We start from the raw sequence: 25981 nt of genomic DNA, 5'->3' as shown, positions 1-25981 counted from the left end.
AAGATTTTAATATTTTGTATGCGCTGAACCAGTTGGGATGAGCACTTTTAACCCTGGAGAGAACCTTATCAAAAAATAGGCTACACATCTGCCTTAGGCAGATCTTCATTTGGCTGTGTGTTTAAAACCAACCATCTGGACGGCACCTCTGGTCTGTTTTTGGCTGGCGATAGACACGTCCTCCAAGTATACTTCAGATGAGATGGCGATCCAGCTATACAACATTGTGGCAGCATTAACAGAGGACTGCATGAGTACATAACTATCCCAGCTTAGTCACCACAGCTGACCTGCACAGACAGTAATTTAGTTTGAAAGGATATATTATTGAGGTCGAGACTCCTGAATGTCAGAAACAATACTACCCACAGCAGAGTCCCTGCAAGACTACTGAGGACTGCACTACAGGAAATCATACAGTGTCCGAACAAGAAGGGGTCCATCCTCTGGGGAGTATGAATATGCTTTGTAACATTCATGGCAACCTCAGCATTTCTTTTTATACATTTATTTTGTTAAAAAAAAAAAAAAAAATGTTGGTCTGCTGGTGGTGCTGTAGTAAATATTAAGGGGTCAACAAATAGAGCAGGATTTGTTCAGGGGCCATAAATATCTATACAGATTTTAGGGCAATGTCCGGCAGCCCTGTTTCAAACAAAGATACCAATTGATACAGACTCTCCATACATCCCATCACTGTCAGAGCAAAAACACTTTTGCTACAATCCAGTATAACAGCAGAATCCAAATAATTACCACAGAGTATGATCAACTCAGACAAACCAAATAAAGACTGAACATTAAAATCAATTTAGTGCAGAGCTGTTGTATCACATTACAGACTGCAGACTGTAGACATCCACCCCCCTCTATGTGACACTGCATATATATAAATATAAAAGCTGCTGCATCACCTCCAGCATGTGCACGGTTTGTTTCATGGTGTGAAGACAGGCAATGCAGTGAAACAGTGGACTGTTCAACGCCAGACAAGTGTGTCTTGTTGAACAACTTAGACTTCCAAAGAGCAATGCAGGTTCATCAGGGATGCAGACCATCAGAACAAGTAAAGGTCAGCTTTGAATCATCTCCTTGTGAACGATCAATGAACTCAGAATATATTACTGTCATTTCACTGTGGTCTGAACTCAAAACAGAATGTTGCATATTGTCAGTTCCAGACAAGTTCTCAGTAAATGTTTGCAGCACAAATACGGGCAACACATGCAAAATGCAAGTCCCTTATGAAGCAACAAACCAAAATAACCAGTGAATTCTTCTCAGTCACCTTCTCATGTGTGATTTATCATTATAGGGCTGTCCCCTGAATGTCTGAGATTTGAATCATTGGTCAGAGACCCCTCAGTCAACTGAGATACCTTTAAGTCAAGCATTTTTTTCCCTTTGCCAGTCAGTGTGCAGTGTACTTCTAGGGAAGTTTTGGTCCCTACATTTTGCTGCAGAGTAAGTACTCACTTTCACGTTGTTTTTTGTACAGGCAGCTGCCGACACAGAGGAGGAGAGGCTTTGCCCCATAAGGCTCTGAAATGTTATCTTTCTGCTGGGAAGTGGTGAATTTAAGGCTCACTGCAACATAATATGACACAGTATCTGGCTTTTGTGCAATAGTGTAAATATTATTGCACATTTCTGATCCATTGTTAGCGTATAGCTTATGTACTATATTACATGTATGTCACTGTCACACTGAACATCCTGTTTAACCCTGTTCAGACTCTCAAACAAAGGAACAAATAATTGAATATTCATATTGAACAGCTAAATGTGATTCGAGTGACATAATTCAGAGTCGGGTACAGCCCTAAATCCATCCATCCATTTTCAACTCCGAGCTGGGTCATGGAGCCAGCAGCCTGAGCAAAGTATTTCAGACATCCCTCTCCCCAGCAACACTTTCCAGCTTCTCCTAGGGGAGGTGTTCCCAGGCCAGACGAATCCCTCCAGCATGTTGGGTCTGCTACCGGTTGAATGTGCCTCATTCGAATGACGACGAATAGGAGGCACCCAGGAGGCATCCTGGTCAGATGCCCGAACCACCTCAACTGACCCCTTTCGACACAAGGAGCAGCGGCTCTACTCCGAGCTCCCTCCGGATGTTTGAGCTCTTTATCCTATCTCTAAGGCTGAGCCCAGCCACCCTTCTGAGGAAACTCATTTCGGCCTCTTATATCCACAATCTCATTCTTTCAGTCACTTCCCAGAGCTCATAACCATAGGTGAGGGTTTGGGATGTAGATTGACCAGTAAATCCAAAGCTTTGCTCAAAGCAGCCCTAAATCATTTTGCATATAATCACATAATAATATTAGGCATCACATGTGATCACCTCTGTCTTGGTGAGAGTCCACCAGAAGCAGCACACACAGGGACAGGGCTAACTGTTAGCATCACACGGGTTTACACGCAGCATCCAGTCATTTCAGTGTTGGTGTGACCTTGTTGGGAGCATTTAACAGCTCAGGGATGGATGTTAGCTGCTGCTGCTGTGTTGGCGCGTTCTAACGGGGCAGATATTGAACTGACCCTTCACCCAAAACATAGTGGCACAAGAGAAGGCAGCAACAGAAAGTTTCCTGATTCGGCAGGGGAGTTGGAACAGTTTGAGTCCAGACCCCTGGTGCAAAAAAGGATTTAATGCAGCTATCGCTTGATTGTAGAAGTTTCGATACTACTTAGCACTGGGTTGTTTCAGTCGATACCCTAAAGGTATTGAGTACTGATACCCAGTCCTGCTAATAAAACAGTTGAATAAGTTGGAGGATTTCAGGCAAACACTGATCTGATTGGGATTTAACTTCGAAACCATTAATCACAGAGTGAAGTGTTTCTGCAGGGGGAGGGGCAAAGAGATTTAGAGAATGGCCTTTCCCTCCCACCGGACAACAAATGTTTGTCATTACAAGGACAAATAATGAACCCTGCCCATTGAACAATATGCAGGCACACAGGCTGACCATAGAGAGGCCCAAATCCAAGTATCTATTACATGTGCTGTGTTTGTTCTGTCTCTGGAGTAATTTAGCAGCAAAACAGTTACACAGTAAATTACAAGGAAAAGTCTCCTGAGCTCTCATTGCCTGTGTGTTATCACAATAAGCAGTTGCGGAGTAATGATGGCCACAGTCTTTGGCGATACACAAAAAGCTTTGGTCTAGAGACAAAAAGGAGACATTTTTTGAGAAGAAATAGATTAAAACTTTTATCAGAGGTGCTGCAAAGTCAAAAAATATCCAACACACAATCGGGAAATAATTAAAATTGCTTCTGTCGTTATCTTCAAAACTGAATTAGAGCTACACAAAAACATGCAACAATAGTGCTATCAACAGTAACAAAAGGGAGCAGCAAAGTACTGCTGAACACACACACACACACACACACACACACACACAAAATACAATGCAAATGCCATGCAGAGTTGGATTAATATACTAAAGTATTGTGGTCTGATTAGCATGAGAGCTTGTCATAGCAGCTTCAGGGTAATTGCTTTTTTCGGACACATTAGTGTTTTCAATTGGGGTTTTCAAGTACTGGATTTTTGTCTTGTTTGCATCGCAACAAATTCATATTTTGGTGATTCTGCTATTATCTAATAATATTTTTTTAAGTGCTAATTGGAGGGTTTTTTCTTTGCAAACTTTGTTTCCATACTGTCAGAAACTGACTTTGGGGAATTGCATTTCATACAAACCATTTGTCCTGAAATGTCCTGAAAAGCCAATACCACCCACAGACTTGCTTCCCTGCTGTCCAAACCCATTAACAGTTTGTATTACTCAGGTAGACTGTGCCGAGAAAATGTTCTTATGCTGCGTGATTCTCATAATGTCTGTGCCACTGCACTTCCTAAAAATGGCATCTTCCTCTTTTCTTGATACAGAATAGATCCAGTCTCCACTGAAGAGGCTGCTCCATTATTAAAGTATCACTCACTTAGATTACAGCTGTGATGACATCTGATCATTAATCACCAGCAACAGAGGCCTGCCGCCTTTCAAGTCCATTAAGAGTTAACAAAGGGCAGTCCAGACGAATACGGCAATCCTGTGGTCAATTCAGCTAGGTGAGGAACAGAGGTGAATAACAATTCAGCGCTCTGAGAATCAAGCATCTATTTTTCTAATTTAATTGACAAATTGGTCGAAAATAGCCGACTGACTCAGCCAGATGTCTCGGAGTAGAAAATTCCTGGCCTATCCTCAGCCACATAATAGAATCAAAACATATTCATAGCAGGACAATACAGCTCTGAAATATTGGAAATAAATTGCATAATGTACTTGACCTTGAACCAAAACCTATTTAATCGCTGTCATTTCAACACCGGGCTCTTGTTTTCCTTGAAATAACAATTATTCATGGTTTGGACTGCAGAGGGGAAATGACTGACACTTGCTCTCCTTGAACAATAACACGTTGAATTGAGCTGAGCTACGAGCTGTCACATTAACATGTGGCACGAGAAAGTATCCACCGACACTGAAATAAAGATGGTGAAGCCTTTGAAATCCTAAACTGCACATTCTCAGATGAGGATTACTGGTTATTCTTCTTATTTTGGGATAATTTTTCAAGATGATTTCAGCTGATAAACACATACAATAAAATTTTGCCACTCTGAGAAGAAGCTAGAATATTTTTCTAATCTTAAATTGACATAAAATGCCCTATGTGATAATAACATTGTGACAATGTGAATGTCTGCAATCGCTGATGGGCAGATTACATCCTGCTCCTACACACTTCCTGTCTATTTATCACCCATTTGTGCAGTTTTACAGTATTATCTTGACCAACTTGAATTTTTTTTTTTTTTAATCAAAACTGGAGCTTTTAGTAGTTCTTCCTGAGTTTACACTATAGCCTGTAGCAATGTGACCGTCAAGGATATTTATAAATGGAGAGTGGACCATCCACCCACCTTTAGTAGTTTCACTGTTGAGTTAGATGGTGGGAAAGTACAAAAGGAGACAGTATAGGGGAGGCACAGGAGGGAAAGCTCAGACAGGATTTGATCCCTGGTCAGTAGGGACGCACTGGGTTTGCCAAGGGGGGAAAGTTAACAAGCTGACAATCTCTGAGGATGAGCTAAGGTGAGCTAAGAATCGCTGACAGCCGGATATTTCCAGAATCACAATGTCTCCACAAAGATACAGTTATAACTAGTTTGATCTTATCATTTGTTTCCGCGACTTGAGATACATCACCTGACAAACCAGACTGCTGCCATCAGTCTTTATTGCTTGACCTAAATTTTGTGGCCACGCAAAAACAGATTATATCTCTTATGACTTTTATCAGCAACCTGTTTCCTAAAATCTAAAAAAAAAAAAAAAAAATGGTTTTGCTACAGTCACAGCACAAAAAAATGCTGCCTCCATTGTGTTCACTGGCAACATTTTTTTTTTCCAGTCAAGGAAGTGTTATGAGTTTTTGTTGTACAGCAGTTGTAGGGAGGTGTTAGTGGTGGATAATGGGTGTAGAAAGCACAGGGCTTTGACAGAGGAGACTGGGGTTTGCGTCCTAAATCCTGTGTGCTGTTCAAGCTACGTACACTTAAAAGTAGAGGCATGATGTCTTGTCCTTCAAGTCAGCCTTGACTTTTTTAATATTTCATCAAGGCTCCAGCTGTCTTAACCAAGCACTTTAGGTTGCCTATACATAACCATACACATGCTAATTAGTCTGTAATTGACATGAATGGATGTTCTAGGGAAACAAAATGTGTTGTCAGTGATTTTTTTATTTTCAGTATGAATATTTTGCGACTCTGCACACGCTCATTAAAAAGTTACCAGTTGTCCTCCTTTCTGTTTTTGTCAAAACACACTCGCTGTTGCAAATTAGTCATATATAAATATTATGTTATGAGACAGGACTGTTATCAAGGGTAGGACAACTAATTTCATAAAAATGCAATGGAACGATTTGCATTTTTCACATGCCTGGAAATGATCAAGTGCATTAAATCCATTCAGACTATGAGCAAGCAAGTTTGGTCGACACCCTGTCAGGTTGTTTGATGCACTAAATGTGTTGCCAGATTTATGATAACTACCACCTTTGCATGATAAGTTTGCCCTCTGTAGAATGTACCATCAGTGATGCCAAAAAGTGACATAATGCACAATAATTTGACCATTTTGTGCAGCTTATAGTTACTGTAAAAGTTGATTTTAGTCTGTGCTGTCTCGTTTTGATTAATTTCCCAACATGATCAGGACAGGAAATAATGGATTCTACATCTGTGTTTAAGCATCTATTCTCATGTGATCTTCTCCCAGCCGATCATGATAGGTGTAGGCTATGATGAATGTGACTCGTGAGCATGGCTTTCATTTTGGAGCTTGAACTTTCTCCCTGAGGTGTTCAAGTTGAATTGTTTTGAAGCTCAGTTATTCATTAGATTACTGTAGCTTAGCTTAGGCTTTAACAGTTTTCATGCAGAATATGAACAGGCTTGAAGTCATCCATTCTTGTAATTTAATTTTGCAATAGTAGGCTATTACAAAAATTATCAGTGGGACTTTAAGAATCAGACCCCACTTCCACACATCACAGTTATGTCAGTTTGCTTTAAACAAAACAAAACAAAATATTCAGGTAGATTTGTGTTTCAAAATAATAAAAAAAATCCACTTTAAAATCCTGTTAAAGATGAGGCGTGTCGCTTTCAAAGTGGCCTCTCATTGTAATCCATTGCTGTCACCCACCTGTGCTCACTTACTAATCAAGATTGGGTAACACCCCTAACCTAAAACTCCAGATGCCCTGCCCCTAGCAAATTCGAATTTGCTCTGCACGGGGATGTGGCTCCGATGAGCCACATCCCCAGCCAATCGGACCGATCAGATCAGTCTATCTGATAGAGACGGGCTGTTGGCAGGCGTAACAGGATGACGACAGCGCTGCGCTGTAGGAATCGAACAGTAAACAGCCAAGATGGCAGCTGCCGAAGGACCGCATCCATTCAGTTTAGCTTTGGAAGAAACGCTAAGCCAATAACACTTATCTTTTTCGTTGAGAGAGGAACAGAAGACTGTCCTAGAAGCCTTCGCTTCCAGGAAGGACGTTTTTGCTGTTTTGCCGACGGGATACAGCAAAAGCATGATATATCAGTAAGCCCCACTGTTCAGCAAACCAATGGGGCTTAGTGCAAAGAATACATCACCTTATTTTTTGCTCTGATTGGCCATCGTGCTATCCAATTGTGTGCCGTGGCATTTGAAATGCCTCAGTTAGTGCTGCCCCTTGGGTAGGAAGGGTGTATCAGTGAGGGCCAGACTCAAAATCTTTCTAGATTTGAGTCTGGATTTCCAGGCTGTAACGCCCCCTAACAAGTGTATAAAATGTTTGCTCGACTCCTGTCCACCCTTTTGCACTCTGAGGGTGAATACTTAGGGTCAAAACCGGTAAGTATTTCAATGTAAGCAGCTGTGTTTTGAAATAAAGCCATTTTAACTTAATTCAAATGCATCTTTTCCTGCTCCACGCATGAGTGCCTGAAGTTCATTTTTTCTTCCCCTGTTAATGACCAGCCTGGTCTTTTCAAGAGTCTACAGCCACGCTAACAGCTCTGTGATGCTTTTCGTATGCACAGACATGCTTCGAGCTCAGCTTACTCATATGCTGATGCTAAGCAGGTATAGGCTGAGGTTTACTATATTGACCACCTTAGTTTAGCATGTTAGCATGCTAACATTCGTAACTTGGCACTTATCAAAAAGTACAGCTAAGGCTGATGGGAATGTCAATAGTAAGATACGGTCATAAATCAAAGTCCTGATGGTGCTACGGAAAAGTTGAGGGATAGTCAAAATGAATGCAGTTCATCTTGTGGGGAGCATAAATGTGTGGACCAATTTTCATGGCAGTCCATCCACTAGTTGTCGAGACGTTTCAGTCAGTCAGACTTAATTATTTTGATACATCTTCTGGGCACCATGAATGTCAATTTCATGGCAATCGATCAAACTGTTGTTGAGATACTTCAGTCTGGAAAAAAGTAATGACCGATTGATGGCCAAAAAGTAAGTGGTGGATGTTGTGAAAGCTCATCATATTCTATGTCAAATACCAGACTTTCACACCATCAGTGTTGCAGGATTTGCAGTATTGGTTGCTTAATTGCATGCACTGGATAGGATTGGTCCATATTGTATGCATGATCACATTATTTCCTGAATTATTCTATTAAAGGAATAAAGGCACCATGTCTCTGCGCTTCAGACTCATCTCATTGGGGAAACCTCTCAGAAAGAGTTGTTTTTTAATTAATGTTAACCACTACATGTCTCTGAGCTGCACTGGAATGAAGACAGCTCATTAATAATGCAGAGTTACGCCTTACGATCCCTCGCTGTATAATGTGCAGTTTTCTGTGTTAAATGAGAACCATCCAACTTTCTGTCCTCATCAACCTTTCTGATGATACTGTTCCACAGCTCCCTGCCTCCCTGAGCCAATTAATGTGGACCTGGAGAATATTTGTTGCCGCAGCCTCTCATACAATTTCAACCCTTCTCGGGGAATCTACTGGAAGTGCTTCTGACTCCTGTGAAATCAATAGAGCTGAGATGCCCTTTTAAGTCTTGATGGTGTACAGCGACGTGTTTTTGTTTGATCTTTCTGATTCTGTGGAGGATGGAAAAAGTGGCGAGAGAAGTGTGAGGAAAATCGGTGGCAGTGAAATGTCTGTTTTATCAGGTCCTGTATGGTTATGTGAACACCCTCGCATAAAATAAATGAGGCCACGTGTGTGTTCTGCTCAGGAGGCACAGTAATGAACACTGCACCATTTTTCTTGGGAGTCTAAATGATCTGTCACACGCTTAATGTAACAGGACAGACTGTGCAGAACAACTGGCCAGTACACTGAAAATGACGAGAGTTAATTTGGTGTCACATGTTGTATGTTTCCTGTCTGTTCTACAGATATAAGCTACGAAGAAAAACTCCAAATAAAAACAAGATGCTTCAAAATATATCACAAATGTTGCTTTTATCCTCCTCAGAAAAGAGTATGTAGAGTTTTAAGTGTTTTTTTTTTTTTTTTTTACAGAGATTAGTGCAGAAAATTATCAGTGAATTAGCTTATCCATTGTTATCTTATGATGACACTTTAAATTTGCCTTTGACGATGAAGACCATGAGATGTTGAAGTTTTTAAAAAGCTAATAAGTGGACGTTTTGTTCAGATTATTTTGTCGCACACACATTTCCCAAGGTCAAGAATAAACCCCTATGCTCAAATTAATCAGTCAAATTAAATGAATCATGGACACTTTCAGTAATCAATTAATCATTGCGTTCATTCATCAAGTAGCAGACCTGCAAGACTATAATGCTACATGCTGGAAAATTAAATTGTTGGTGTTCTCGTCCCAACTCGTCAAATACCGCCACTTTGTCATTGGACCTACATGTCAAAATATGATGCTCTAGGTATCCTCGTGCGTCAATTTTGGACGTTCAGGGGCAGTATGTAAATTTACGCATGCTGCATGCATTGTGTCTTTTCAAAATACGCTTTCACAGGAAGTGTATAGCTTCTGTTTGTTACATTTATATAGTCTTTTTCACAATAAAATTACAATGTACTTAAACACTTTGTTTTTTGGTTTATTTCCTTAAGTTCAGGCAACAAAAGCATGTGGCTAGGTTTAGAAAAAAACATCATGGCTTGGCCTAACATAAGTACAGTTGTTACTGACCTCACACGACAAATGCTACTGCCATAGCATGCTACACATGCTAGCACACTACCTTGCTATTAAAATAACCCTACTGACTTTTGGTTTCACATGGGAAACGAACATCAGGCTCCTGGGTATTGGAGTTTGTCTGACCTATCCACCTCATCTCCTATCCACCCTATATACTTTGGTAGTTGCTGGTGGTGTTACAAATTGCAGCCAGCCAGTGCGTGTCATACCACCATGAAGGGCACCTACATGTGTCAGTGTCTGACGCTTACGTTCACTGACAAAGTGGCGGTTTTTAATGAGTTTGGCGTGAGAACAAGCTGAGATACATGTGCTACTAAGGAACACTTTAGACAAGAATAAACCTGTATGGTAGCATGTTGGCAGTTAACAGCTGTACAGCTGTCATGTGAGATACTATTGTGTAGCGTGCTTTTGTAGCATGATATGAGGGTATATGGATTCAAAGTGATGGGACCAGGTGTTATGCTTTCGAGACATCTTGTCATAAACTACCATGGAAATGAAATTAGGCATGTAGGTGGTGTGAATGGATTCTTCCTCTGGGGATCATGAATATTTGTACCAAATTTATTAATTTTGTATTTTTATTTATTAATTCCCATCATTGTCCAGGCATTTGACTTCAGACCACGATTTTGGGGGCTAATTGAACTGAACATTGAATTTCCCCTCAGGGGGATTAATAAAGTAAATAAACTTATAAACTTATAATTGATGAACACCGTCATCTCTTGTTTTTGTTTCTTTTAATTATTTATTTTTTGACTAATTCAGCAATTAAATAAATAACTGGGCATCAGTTTTGTTGTCTCCCCACAGGCATTTATCAAAATCATTTTTATATTGTATTCATGTTGATTTATCTCTTTTGTGACTTCCAGTTTGAAAAAGAAACTTCTGTCTTTCTCTTACTTATTTTGTATTTTCTTCTAGGACTTCCTAGTTTCACATTTCTACTGTATTCATTTCATTTCTTATTTATGTATGTGTTTTTTACAGTGATTGAAGGTATAATTGTCTTAGGTGTTTGTGATTTAATTGGTTGTTACAGCATGTGGCCTGTTGTTAGTTTTACCTGCCAAAGGTCTATAGTCAAAATGTTGCTTAGCACTATTAAATTATTAAAAGAGTTCACACTACACGATTTTCAAGGTCTCCAGATCACTGTACTGTTCTCACTACACAATGTTCTGTTTTATATTTGGGAGTCTTGAGTTGTAATTGCTGATCTGGGGCTATTGGAGCACCAAGCACCTTTTACACCCTTATGTTAGCTTTCATTGAAAAAAAAAATCTCATAACATCTCTAAGATCCATTAATAACAAAAATAACTTACTGCAGTCCATTTATATACAGGTAGGAAGGCCAACTGCCAACTTGTGCACAAAGCCCAGCAACACAAAGGGATTGTGCTACTTGCTATAGAGACGAATGTGACAGTTAATCAAAATGGAAAGATACTTTATGTGACGTGCTGCCAACAACCCAAACATTGTGACAGATAATCACTGAGGGCCAGTCTAACACAATGAACGTCACTCAGTCACTCGTCAGGTTGAGTAACAGTTGCTTCAGCCTGAATTAAACCAGCCTTTGTGTCCATGATATTGTTTAAGTATTTATCTTCAGTATATGAACTGTCAGCTTGTGACAAGTGGTGCAATTTTCCAGCTTTGTAATTTTCCACAAGTGGCATCATATTGGTGTGGGACCTCAATTTATCCTTGCTTAAATTTAGAGTGACAGAAAGAAAAATAATCAAACTTCTTTCAAGCCCAGTGCGAGTTAAACAGTTGCTATTGCATCATTAAGATGGTAGAATCATTGGGAGGAAGGTTGGTGGTGCAGTGAATGGACTAATGGTTGGGGCAGGACGACGTCTGATGTGCCAATGTCTGATCTCATCTGTTGGAGAAGTATAAAAAGGCACCACAGCTGTTTCTATCTGTACACTCTTAGTCTGCTGTGCTCAGATGTTGAGCTAGTGTTTGGTTTACTTCTGTTGCTGTAGTGCTGATGCTCGTTACTAAAGAGAGCCCTGTGAATACACGACGTACAGCTGACTACTTTACACTGTGTCTACACTTGGCCTTCTGTGTACACGTGTAAATAAATCAGGTCTTTTACCACAAAAAAGGACTATCCTCAGGGCCTATATCAAATGTCGTCATGCGTCGGGGTATTCGCTGAGGCTGTTAACAAGCTTTCCAGCTCTCTCTCTTAAGTATTACAAAGAGCGGCACCTTTCGTCTGTGAATGTTTCCAAATCAATTTCATTTGTGAAATTCACACAACAATAAAGACTAACTGTCTACAAAGTAGCCCCTCAGGAAGTTTTCCTTCAGTGTTTGAAAAGCTCCTTTCTTGCGCATTCAAATGACATCCTACTGTAAGCTTGATAACTGAGTACAATACATAGAAAATTAAGATTACTATCAGAAAGAGCAATTAAAAAGAGACGTTAATAAACATGCAAATTATTGAACAAGTGTTTGCTTTTAACTTCCAACCAGGGGCACTGTGGAGTGTTTTTGTGTCTTATATTAATGCATTTTTGTAATATCATAGTCTCTGGTTCATGAAGATAAAAACCACTGATTCGCTATTCAGGACTATGGAGCAGCTTTTGAGATAACTCTATTGTACAGCAGGGTTTGTGTGGATGTGTGTGTGTTTGTCTCTGTGGGGGATTGTCTTACATCACCATGAGGACGTTCGTCCATCCTGGCATTACTGACATTGCATCTTTATTGTATTTTGTAAATTTTGTTTCACTCTGAAACAATGAGGGCTCATTTCAGTTTTAACTTCAGGAAACTTTCCTTATCTGAAATGAAGTTTTAGAAACAACTAGAATCAAACTTAGTTGTTTATTAGTCACAACAATGTCGAGGCAATGTAATTAATTAAAAAACACACCTTGACAAAATCCTTCATTGCAGAAATGTGGTGTATCTTTGCTTCATGTCAAGTATAGAAAATGTGACTATTATTATTCAGCCTGCTCTCACTCTCACTCCCAGGGCGTCAAATATTGCGGCTTGGTCAAGGGCCCTAAGTGTCATGAGTGTGATTTCAACCCATAAGGCAGCCTTTAGCATCTGTATGAGACAGAGCCAGCACATTCTCACTGCAACCTCGGTACATATTGATGTTTAGTCATGGACTTTCCACATCCAGATATAACTTGCAAGGTACCTTGGGTGGTTGTTGATGTTCTGGGACACTGTGTCAAGTTCTGCCAGTTGCATGCATTGACTTAGTTCAAAATACATATCCATTTCCATAGGATAAAATGACAGGGTTTGGCTTTATAATCTTACTGGACACAAACACTACTCTCCCGGGTGAAAGTCCACGTTTGTTGGAAACATCCACCACCTCTCCTGCCCTCCCCACTCAGACTCTCGCCACTTTCACTTTTTCGTTCTTGTCCGGTTTCCTCCCTGACAGCAGAGCGCCATTATACTACAACGGCTACCGGACACATATTATGCCGATGTAAAAGGACGGCTTTTTGATTTCTAAAAAATTATGTTACATGATTAATGTGGCATAAGTCACTTACGTTTCGTGACATACTCATTAACACTTTTGTCAGTTAAATTACATAATAAACATATTTATTTTAATCCCAGCAATGATCTTTTTTCTAAACCTAAGAAGCAGTCTTGTTGCCTAAACATCCTCTTAGTGTTCATAACTAAAACTACTTTCCTGTGAACATATAAATCTTATTTTGGAAAGATGCTGTGCATGTAACGATTGTAAATTGACATCCAAAATCTGACGCTATAGGTGTACCTGGAGTATCATAGTTTGAAGCATAGGGCTGCTGACTAAGCTGCCGTATTGGATGAGTTGGGAGTTAGAATGTGTTGCAATATTATACATGTACCAAAATTCAGTCAAGCTAAAATGCATAATAACTCCAAGAATCAGCTGGAGACAGGGCCTGCCAGTAAGTGACAGTAGTATGCATGTAATGCATGTGCAAAATTTAAGGAAAGAATTTAAACATGCACATCTTGTAATTAAATCATTAATAGTTATTGAAAAGCTTAAAACTGAGAAATAGAACAAAAAACAAAACATACTAAAAAATATCTAACGAGATCTGAGCAAACTATGATGGACAGGTACTTGTAGACGTGATAATTTGTTGCAGCCTCCGCTGTTCTTTCCTGCAGTGCAGCTTGAGAACAGACTTCAGCACTTATTCCATGTTCTTGGAAGCAATGCACTGTAGTCTGTTCCTGCCACACTGGTGGCATTGTGACTATGTGAGCGGAAATCAGTAGGCAGCTCCTAACAATCAGACATAATGTAATACAACACTATTGAGCATTTTTGAAGGACATTTGCAGACCTGAGTGCAACGTTTTATGTGAGTGCGTACTCAGTGTGGCACTGATCTTCTTTTGAGAGGGAACATGAACTTTCTAGTTCAGTGTTATTTTACAGAAACAAAGTCTAGATTAGAAAGATGTCTGTAAATCAGAATCAACAGGGGCCATCTCGATAGTAGGGGGGGTGATGCTCTGGGCTCGGTGCACCTTATGAACCGCTTTGCCTTCACTAACCAACGCAAGAACATTTTGTGCCTTAGTATAGCCTGTTTGAAGTCGGCTAGGTAACCTGGGGGCCGCTGGTGTCATCTGTGCTGTTGGCTGTGATTGTGTACACTGATCCTGCCACAGCATCATGGAGCTGTCTTTTCAGCACCATGGAGTTCTGCTGACAGTTAACATCTGCAGCGCTGAGAAAAACAACACCATGCAGACTGAAAAGTAGAATCAAAGTTGTGATCTCAGAGGTGGATGCTGCTTCGGTATGTATGGAGGGTGTTGGCATGTGGGTGTGTGCATGTGTGATATCCCCAGTCAACGTGATGCCTTTGTATGTGTAGAGTGCAGCAAAATGTGACCCTTAAAATGAATTAAATAGTATTTGTAAGGCACTTATATGACTGAGAAGTGACTTGGACTATAAACTTGCATTCATACTTGTCACAAAAACAAATTAATTGAATATTTGGACATGGACGTGTCTACATCTGGACCCCACGTATGACAGGAGCCCAGTACAGCAGAGGGCTGACCACACTGAACTGGGTGACATAATTAAAAACAGTGTATCTACTTAAAATATATCAATATATCTCAGAAAAATACAAATGAATACTTAAATCATTGTTTCACTTTTTCCTCACCTGTACCAGTCAAGTCCTCTGTCATAGTTTCTGTCGAAAAAGTGCGGCTCTGTTCCAAGTGCGCGCACATCTGGATGTATCCGGATGAACTCCAGCACCGCCCTGGTGCCTCCTTTCTTTACACCGACTATCAGCGCATTAGGCAACTTCTTATTCCCATATTTTTGCGCAACGCTCATGTTTCTCAACTTCATGTCAGCCCAGTGACTTCCAGACGAAGCAGGGGCTTTACTTTGGTCGCGGAGATCACTTGAGCCCCGCTGGGCAGCAGACTCATCCAGAGCGGACCTCACTTCCAGCGAAGCGCAATTGTCTAATTTTCCAAGAAGTTTCTTCCCTCCCGCGTTCTTGGTCGGCGGGCATCTTTTCCCCTCGTAACCCTGGTTTGTCATGATTGTGCTGCGACAGAAAATAATACTGTAGCATAAGTAGGTGCAGGACAGTGACACAGTGAATATGAAGGCGAATCTGGCGCTGAATCTATTAGTAGGTGAGAGGAACCTATGTGCCATGTCTCCATGGGTTCAAAGTGCTGCATGATTTTCCATCGGAGTCTTCCTCCTCTCTTTGTCTGCGGTCGGAGTCTGGCAATAACAGGTTCTAAAGTCAGACAGACGGGCACATGAGGATAGGGGTGGCTTCTCGGAGGCATCAACCTCGCGTAAGTCGCATTATTCCTTTTCATAGGCTGCTGAACTGTGCCAGAAAACTTGGAGCAGAATATGATTACAGCCGCTGCCAAGGGAAGAAATGGGTCAGTCCTCCTTTTTAAACAAGTTTTTCTTAAGTAGTTTGAAGTGAGTCATTTGGATCAATAACTGTCTTAAAACGAATCCCATGGGAATTTGACGCCCATCTTTATCCTGCTTCTCCTTGTTGTGTGTCGATAGTGAGGAGGGAAAAAAAAGTCCAATGCGTCCTGTGTCCCACCAGTGTGATTATTCTGCTCGCCTCCGAGGGGATTTCGATGCTCAGCCCACCGCTTTTCCTTTCACAAAGAAGTTGTGAGGATATATGCACTTAGGCTACCAGCTATAAATATTTAATCACCCCCCTGACGTCATGCACATGATCATAATTCCATATGCGTTTTGTTTTAAAGGAACATCCTGAATATTTGAGGTAACATATCTGGAGATTTAAAGATGCAACATTTGTCATTAATTTGTTATGTCAACTTTAATTTTAACTTTAAATATATCAGAGCTGCAAGTGTGTGTGTTGACTGAGCCCAAGGACACAGGGTTTATAATGTTTGATGTATAAATAACATGGCTCATTTCAGAGGAATCCACCAAAACACCCTTAAAAGTAGCTATCAACAGTTTTGTAATCAGTTTTCAACACCTTTGCTTTTTACTTGCAACAGAATGATTCATCAAGGGGGAGCATTCTCTAGATGAGTATTTTCTGTACACACACCTGGGCATTAGCAGCCTCTGAAAGTCAAGATCAAGCTTGATCCTCTGTGTGCCATGATGCAAGCTGGATGCAGACCAGAATGCAAAGTTTACAGCTCTTTCAATGTCATGGTTAATGTTTTTCTTTATGGGGGAGTGGATAGCCTATGTGGTGTTTGGATACAGAGCAGCTGCAATATTCATGATTTTCCACCAAAATATGAATATCTTGTTTCAATCTGTGACCCTGCACAAATACGTTACACCATTAATATCAGATGTCACTGATAGTGTAGAAAAACGTACCTGTTTTTATTTCATCAGCAAGACTTACCAAATATACAAAGTACCCCACATTTTGTGTGTGACAACAGTCCACAGGCTCAGGCTAGACTACCACCAGTCATCCTGTGCAAGGTATCCCTATACAACTGCTCATTTGGTATTTTATGAAAATGCAATAACAGTTTGTATGATATCTAACAAATTAGTGCCCAATGAATGACGTTTTCATCTTACGTACTTAACATAGACTTATCTACTAAACGCAAAGGTCTTTTTTGTCTTTCTAAATCTTTTTATAGGTACCACATTCTGACCTCGTCACATATCAGCGTTTGCTCATGGACTTTCCATGTCAAGATACAGTGTGAAAGGTACCCTGCTACATTGCTTTCAAGTTCTGCCTGTTACATGCATTGTCTTCTTTGAAAATACACTTCAGTTTTCACAGGAAATTTACCATTTACATATAGTCCTTTTCAAAATAAATGCACTACATTGGTAACTGCTAATTGACTTTTTTTTTTTTTTAGCTTCAACAGCTATCGCATGTGGTTGGGTTTAGGCAACTAAAACATGATTAGATTTAGGCAACTAAAGCACATGGTTGGGTTTGGGAAAAAAGAACAGGGTTTGGCGCTATCACCTTAAAGGACACTGCTCTCCTGGTTGTAAATCTGTGTCCAGCTACAGTCCAACATGGACTATGAAATGACACAATGCTTAACTAATAATTGCAATATTAGCTATAACTTAAACATCTGACTTTCTTATTAACAATGGATTTCTTTTGAAATTTAGAAACAAGTAAATGGTAAAGTGTTTACCATTACAGTGTATTACTATCCTATACCACATAATTTAATCACACTTTACTCCTAAATAGTACTATAGATCCACTAATTAATCTGTGTGGACATGTGGAGTTCCCCAGGGTTCGATTCTTGGGTCACAATTATTCAACCTGCACATGCTCCCTCCAAGCCAAATCTTACATGATAATAACGTTGCCCATCACAGCTGTGCAGTTGATGCTGATATTTACTTAGCTCTTTAGCAAATGACTATGGTCCCTTAGATTCACTCAGTTAATGCTTAGAGCAAATAATCAGCTGGATACAATAATTTTTTATTCCAACAAATAAAAACAAGACAGAAATTAGTTCTCTTCCTGTGTCTGTGCAGACTTCCTCTCATAAAGTGAGCTGTTTTTACCTTTTTAAAAGCCCACAATATGAATTTGATTTCCCAACACAATTTTCCAGGTCCTCTGCAGCATAGATAACAAAGTGTGATTATGTCTGTCCATTGTGGTTGAGGGAGTTGAAAGGGATTTTTCAGCACCAGTGTTTTTTAGTTTTTTTTTGCAGCTGCTTCTCATTTTTTTTGCCTTGTTCATTATGTATCATAACAGGGAAGCCAAATTTCAAAGCAAATTCATTAAACATGTTCTCTGCTGCCACTGTCTTAAAAAAGTTTAATGTCTTTTTGTATCCAATGCAGATTGTCTAACAAGGTGTAAGACCTGTACTAGTCCCAGGACAGTAAAGGTACTTGTATGCCATGTCTTTGTACTTTTCTCAAAGTCCAATTTGAGTAAAGATTGCTTTTTTATGTTATAAAAGATCCTTTCGAGAAACCTAGAGTGTTTTCCATTCATGTAGAAGTTCTTTAACCTTTGCCATTTCCATAGTCCTGACAGCTCTGTCTGTTTTTCTCTTGACTTTTTCAACTGGAGCACGTGGGATATGCCTGGGTCTCACAACTGTGCCTGCGGTACCTCTGGCCTTGTTACTTTAATGTCAGACTGGCTATCTGTATCTGTCTCCTCAACATGTGGGCTGCAGGTAATCACTGAGATCCACACCACCTCATGCTGCTTTTGTGTTTGACCTGCACTGAATCTTGCACCTAACACTTCAGCAGAGTCCTGCTTTGTGCACTCATCCAAATCTGGTCTTACTCAATCACAGCTCGTCAAATACTGAAGCTTGAGTGGTAGCCTTTGGCGTCAGATACCAACACACCAAGGCACCATTTAGTGGTGGTATGAGACACACCGGTCAGCTGTGTTTTTTATGCACTGGGCAACTACCATAGTATAGCAAGAAAGTCTGCATAGAGTGGGCAAAAGTGGTGGTGGATGGGTCAAACTAAGTCTGGACTTTCACCAGGGGGCCTGCTGGTCACCTGTTCAAGTGAGTTGTGTTATTTTGACAACAACGCAGTGTGCTAGTATGTGCTGCATGCCATGTTAGTGACGTATGTCACACAACATAACATTATGTTAGTGACAAACATAGGCTACTTGTTTCAAGTCAAACCATGATGTTGTTTTCTAAACCTAACCACATGCTTTTGTTGCCTAAACCCAGGGCATTAAACCAAACTGTTTTACCTCCATTCTAAGAATGGACAACAAGCAGAAATGCATGCAATGAGCAAAAGTTGACAGACCATACCGTAGTGTCCAAAACCGATGCATGAGTGGTACCTATAGCGCATCATATTCTGATGTAGGGCCATGGACCAAGCATCAATATTTGATGAGCTGGGAGTTCCTTCTCACAGGAGTGTGAAACAGGATGCCTGTATTTGTTTTTCATGGATGGTATTTTAGAGTTATGTTGAACTTAGTCAGCTCAGGCACCCAGCAACATCCAGTCGCATAGCTGTGCTCAGAACAAAAGAAAAAGGCCATGACATACTCAACCAATGCACCATAACTTCTGGTTTGTTTTAATGTCCTAATAGTCTTGGCCAGGAAGTTTGCAGTACTCACAAACTTGAAAGGGTTTACAATTAACATTTTTTCTGTTTACAAACAAAACTATTCTTAGTGCTCTGACATCTTGCTTTGCGAACACTTTGCAGGAACCCTTGAAAAAGAACAAAATAGGTCGGTGTCATACTAGCTGGACTTCATGTTTTCAGGTCTTCATGTCAAGCTGTAGCTCTGTTAGCTTACGTAGCTGTCTACCACTTTCACACACTGGTGTTTAATGTGTGTCTGCCAGTGATGGAAAATGTTTCACTGTGAAATGTCTAATCTCAGTGGGACCTCCAAATTGTTGCACCATCCAGACTGCAACTGCATTAGTGATGTTGAAAAATGTTCACTTTAATTATTTAACTGGTGAGTCTTGGCAAAACATACAAGTTGGTACAGCAGCACTGGGCACACACTTTCATAACTTACTCTGCCACCTACTGGCAGGTGCGATACGTGGGTAACTTTAATCTATGGTAAAAACGGTATTCAAAAAATCTTATTTTAGGTACCACGCATGCCCGAATCTTCCTGTTTGCCTCACGTTGTCTTTTTTTAATGAAGTTTGGGATCCATTTTCTCTGACTGTGTGTTGTATGAATGTCCTTTGAAGCACCATCTGCAGCAACAATGATGCGAAGCTGTTAGAAGTGAAAGAGTTCAGAGCAAAGTTATGTGGCCGTATACACTCCCTGCTTCAAGGCAAATAGTTCTTAAAAAAGGGTGAAGCACACAAGTGAAAGGAGTTGGTTTTCTAAAGGATTATAATGATAAAAGTGTACTTATACTGTATGAACTAAAAGTGAAAAACAGAAGAGGTGCAAGGAGGTGAAGGTGAAACCACTCTTAAACAGAAAATGCAGGTACTCAACCAGCCTCTGCCTCCTTCTACCTCTTTATTATTTCAGCAAACCTGCACAAGAGTGCTCATAAAAGTCACATCTGACATTAAAACAACAGCAGTATCTCCACATTAAGAGGACAAAACCTACAATGAAACTGAGACTCTTTTCATGAACAGAAAAAAACACTCAAGGTTCAGCATATGTTGTTATTCCCTTTCTTGCTCATTAACTTTTGTTTATTGCAAATTAAAGAAGGGTTTAAAGCGGATTTATGCTGCATAGAGTAGCAGTGGGGTTAAGTGAATCCTTTTAGGAGAACATTCAGAGGTGCTTTGTGAATATTGTTACATTATACAAGTGAAATATCTCAGATTCAGTGCTGCTTAAACAGACAACACTCTCGGCTCCCTGGGGTTTACCACCACACTGCTACACTGTACTCCAGGAAATAAACAAGTGGCAGGTCTTTCTTTACACTACTAAAGCTTATACACACTTTTATGAAGTCATCCATCAGGCCCCTTGAGCTGGCAACCAGACAGCAGCGTTTCACCTGCAGCTCATGTTGCATGATGTCAGAAACTGTAACCACCTCCAAAAAGTTTAATGATGTACAGCCACTTGGACACAGCAGTTCCGTAGGGTGTGTCTTTTTTTTTTTAATTTCTTGGTGTTACTGTAGTATTAAAAATTCAAATAACTAAATAACAAATTTAGATAAGATAAATAACCTTGACCCCACCAATATGGCACGGTGAGAAAACATCTAGTTCTGATGTATGGAATTGAAATTGATAACCTAACAGTCTTTCCACAGAATCCCTCGCTATCGGATCATTATTTGATTACTTTTGATTTCTTTTTACTCGATTACACCCCACTCAGCAACAGTTACTATACTAGATGTTTATCAGATAGTGCTGTCGCAAAATTTAAGGAAATGATTACTCCGTCGTTAAATTCAATACCAAGTCCTTCAGTAACAGAGGTTTCCCGTACCGACTTTAACCTCTCCCGAATTGATCATTTTGTTGATAGCGCCGTAGGCTCGCTGTGAACAACACTTGACTCTGTAGCTCCTCTTAAAAAGAAGTTAACAAAGCAAAGAAAGTTCGCTCCTTGGTATAACTCTCAAACCCGTAAGTTAAAACAAATATCGCTAAAGTTTGAAAGGAATTGGCGATTAACCAAACTGGAAGAATCTCGTTTAATCTGGGCAGACAGTCTCAAAACTTATAAGAGGGGCCTCCGCAATGTCAGAGCAAACTATTACTCAGCTTTAATAGAAGAAAACAAAAATAACCCCAGGTTTCTTTTCAGCACTGTAGCCAGGCTGACTGAGAATCAAAGCTCTATTGAGCCTTGTATTCCTTTAGCCCTTAGCAGTAATGATTTTATGAGCTTTTTTAATGACAAAATTCTAACTATTAGAGGCAAAATTCATGACCTCCTGCCCTCAGATAGTAGGCCTACCTATCTAACCTCAAATACAGCTGTAAGACCTAATATATATTTAGATTGCTTCTCCCCAATTTCTCTTCAAGAATTGGCCGCAGTGATTTCTTCATCTAAATCATCAACGTGTCTCTTAGACCCCATCCCAACTAGGCTACTTAAGGAGGTCTTACCTTTAGTTAACACTCATATATTAGACATGATCAATATATCCTTATTAACAGGCTATGTACCACAGTCTTTTAAGGTAGCTGTAATTAAACCTCTACTAAAAAAGCCCACCCTGGATCCAGAGGTGTTAGCCAACTATAGACGAGTATCTAATCTTCCCTTTATGTCAAAGATCCTTGAGAAAGTAGTCGCAGACCAGCTGTGTGATTTTCTCCATGATAATAATTTATTTGAGGAATTACAGTCAGGATTTAGAGTGCATCATAGCACTGAGACAGTACTAGTTAAAATTACAAATGACCTTCTGATTGCTTCAGACAAAGGACTCATCTCTGTACTTGTTTTATTAGATCTTAGTGCAGCGTTTGACACTATTGACCATCAAATTCTGCTACAGAGACTGGATCACTTAATTGGCCTAAAAGGTTCTGCACTAAGCTGGTTTAAATCTTATATATCTGATTGTTTTCAGTTTGTTGACGTTCATAATGAATCATCCTTACCTACTAAAGTTTGTTTTGGAGTTCCACAAGGTTCTGTGCTCGGACCAATCGTATTTATTCTATATATGCTTCCTTTAGGCAACATCATTAGAAATCACTCTATAAATTTCCATTGTTATGCGGATGATACACAGTTGTATTTGTTGATGGAGCCAGAAGAAAGTAATCAATTAACTAAACTCCATAGCTGCCATAAAGACATAAAAACCTGGATGAGCACCAATTTTCTGATGTTAAATTCAGACAAAACTGAAATTATTGTTCTTGGCCCCAAACAACTCAGTGACTCTTTATCTGATGACATAGTTTCTCTAGATGGCATTGCTCTGGCCTCTAGCACTACCGTAAGAAACCTCAGAGTAACATTTGATCAAGATTTGCCTTTTAATTCTCGTTTAAAACAAACCTCACGGACTACGTTTTTTCATCTGCGTAATATTGTGAAAATTAGGCCTATCCTGACCCGAAAAGATGCAGAAAAACTGGTCCATGCTTTTGTTACCTCTAGGCTGGATTACTGTAACTCTCTATTATCAGGTAGCTCTAGTAAGTCCTTAAAAACTCTCCAGCTAATTCAGAATGCAGCAGCACGTGTACTAACAGGAACTAAGAAACGAGATCATATTTCTCCTGTTTTAGCTTCTCTGCACTGGCTCCCTGTAAAATCCAGAATTGAATTTAAAATCCTACTGTTAACTTATAAAGCTCTAAATGGTCAAGCTCCGTCATATCTTAGAGAGCTCATAGTGCCATATTATCCCACCAGAACACTGCGCTCTGAGAACGCAGGGTTACTCGTGGTCCCTAAAGTCTCCAAAAGTAGATCAGGAGCCAGAGCCTTCAGCTATCAGGCTCCTCTCCTGTGGAATCATCTTCCTGTTACGGTCCGGGAGGCAGACACCGTCTCCACATTTAAGACTAGACTTAAGACTTTCCTCTCTGATAAAGCTTATAGTTAGGGCTGGCTCAGGCTTGCCTTGTACCAGCCCCTAGTTAGACTGACTTAGGCCTAGTCTGCTGGAGGACCCCCCATAATACACCGGGTACCTTCTCTCCTTCTCTCTCTCTCTCTCGTATTCTATTACTGCATCTTGCTAACTCGGCCATTCTGGATGTCAGTAACTTGGCTTCTTCTCCGGAGCCTTTGTGCTCCACTGTCTCTCAGGTTAACTCATATCGCAGCGGTGCCTGGATAGCGTGACGTGTGTGGTTGTGCTGCTGCCGTGGTCCTGCCAGATGCCTCCTGCTGCTGCTGCCATCATTAGTCATTAGTCATACTTCTACTGTTATTATACACATATGATTATTGTCACACATGTATACTGCCAGATATTAATACATACTTTCAACATATTGTACCACAGTAGCCAGAACTATAATATTATTACTTTCATTAATGTTGTTGTAAGCTACTGTCATTACCGTCTGTCCTGCATCTCTCTCTCTCTCTCTCTCTCTCTCTCTCTGTCCCTCTCTCCCTGTCTCATTGTGTCATGCGGATTACTGTTAAGTTATTATGCTGATCTGTTCTGTACGACATCTATTGCACGTCTGTCTGTCCTGGAAGAGGGATCCCTCCTCAGTTGCTCTTCCTGAGGTTTCTACTGTTTTTTCCCCATTAAAGGGTTTTTTTTTTTGGGAGTTTTTCCTTATCCGCTGCGAGGGTCCAAAGGACAGAGGGATGTCGTATGCTGTAAAGCCCTGTGAGGCAAATTGTGATTTGTGATATTGGGCTGTATAAATAAAATTGATTGATTGATTGATTGATGTGACATGAGACAGAGTTGTTGTGATTCCTAATTACTGCGGCTTTAATGCCATTTTTTGTTCTTGGATGTGAGATATGGTCCACAGTAATGTAGATCACATATGTCCATGGTGGTCAAATAGCTGAAATATAAACCATTATAAAATATTTTTTTACACAAAGGAACAATGAAACCCTTAGAGTGGCAGATATGGCCTTTGGAACAGCTCCAACTCTATTACACTTTACACTGTTTTGATGTGCCACCCCAAGACTGTACATTCAAGATTGGCCGTGGGCAGCAAAGACATTCATGTTTGTAGCCTGTGTGAATGGACTCAAAAGTGAAATTCAGGGACACAAAGGGAGAACTTTTAAAATCTGTGTATTTTCTCCAGTTATTATGAGTCCCTTCTCTTGATTCACCATGTCCAATTCTGAAAACCTTTTGGCTTTTTGCTTTATAATTTGTCTGCATACATGAGTGAGCGGTTCACATTTTTGTCATTACAAGCCATGACAGCTGCTACGGGCTGGTATTGTTTTCACCTTGTGAGTGTGTGTGTGTGTGTGTGTGTGATTGTGTGATCATGGCAAAATGTGGTCCTGGAGACACCTATTGTAGTGAGAACTACCACAGATTGAGTGTACTTTGAGTACTTTGCCAGGTGTTTATACGTCTGTTGACAGACTTTGTCACCACGATAGCATCACGACCATGCAAGACACAGTTCCAAAACTTTACAGGTGTGTAGTAACAACACATTCTCACTCTGACCTCGTCACATATTGACGTGCTTGGTCATGGACTTTCCACGACCACATACCCTGGGTGCGTTGGTTGTCGACGTTCTGGGACACTGTGTCAAGCTTTGCCTTTCAAAATACACTTCGGTTTTCACAGGTTTACATACAGTCTCTTTCAAAATAAACGCGCTACGTCGCTACAACACCGGGAATTGAGTTTTTCTTCCTTCAACCAACACACATTTGGGTTTAGGCAACAAAAACATGGTTAGGTTAAGGAAAAAAGAACAGGGACGCAAACACTGCTTTCTCGGGTGGAAGTTGTTGGTGTTTGTTGGACCCATCCACCACCCCTCCCACCCGACCCACTCAGACTTTCGCTGCCTTAACTATCGTCCTTGTCCAGCCACGTTTCCCCCTGTTGCCGCCGTGCACCGCTAAACCATAATGGCAACCAACCGCGTATCATGCTGACATTAAAGGAGGCCTTTTTTTCGTTGGTTTCTAACACCGTAAGTCACTGCCCAAGCGCCAGATTTTGATGACTTCCAAGTAAGACTGTGCTAGCATCAAAGCTCCCAAACAAAAGGTTAGTAACGTATGTTAACATAAAGATAGGACAGAAAGTGCCAGTAGATGTAGATGACTTTGGAGGGAGACTGGGCTCGTAGTAAAGATGACAAGTTCGAAGATTGGTGTGGTCTGACTAAAAGCTCTGGATGTAGGGGCTAGGAAATAGGGAAGGGGCCATTGCGCCTCCGCTTTACACCCCTTGCGCGCATTCATTTCAATTCACAAATCATTGTATCATGGCTGGAGTGTCACAATCGAGAGATGGTGTCCAGTTTTCACTTGCTTCCGAAGCAATAGAATTAATTTGTAGTTGATGTTTAAAGCACTATAAATTGGCAAATGATCATGGTAAGTGACTCGTTGCATTTACAATAACCTTGCATAGTGGCTTCACTGCTGTAGTAGTACTAAAGCATACACTCCTCACTCCACATACACACACAGAAACACACACCTTACCCAGAAAAACACCTTCATCTACTTAAAGTCTGCTCATGGGGACAGGATGTACTGAAAGGGCCTT

The 25981-nt window shown here is 40.4% G+C and overlaps 1 protein-coding gene across 1 annotated transcript in view; it reads right to left on the bottom strand.

Annotated features, from left to right (window-relative positions):
• hs3st2 (heparan sulfate (glucosamine) 3-O-sulfotransferase 2) overlaps nucleotides 1-16096 on the bottom strand; it is a 28321-nt gene extending 12225 nt beyond the window's left edge. Inside the window, exon 1 of the mRNA XM_049560568.1 lies at nucleotides 14966-16096. Coding sequence (XP_049416525.1) covers nucleotides 14966-15477 — 512 coding nt within the window. The 5' untranslated portion in view covers nucleotides 15478-16096. The remainder of the gene's footprint in view (nucleotides 1-14965) is intronic.
• Between the last annotated feature and the right edge of the window lie 9885 nt (nucleotides 16097-25981).

This window comes from Epinephelus fuscoguttatus, linkage group LG19 (assembly GCF_011397635.1).
Source record: "Epinephelus fuscoguttatus linkage group LG19, E.fuscoguttatus.final_Chr_v1".
NCBI classification, from domain to species: Eukaryota; Metazoa; Chordata; class Actinopteri; order Perciformes; family Serranidae; genus Epinephelus; species Epinephelus fuscoguttatus.
Note: the sequence above shows the minus strand (reverse complement) of the source record. Positions and strands in the feature narration are given on the sequence as shown.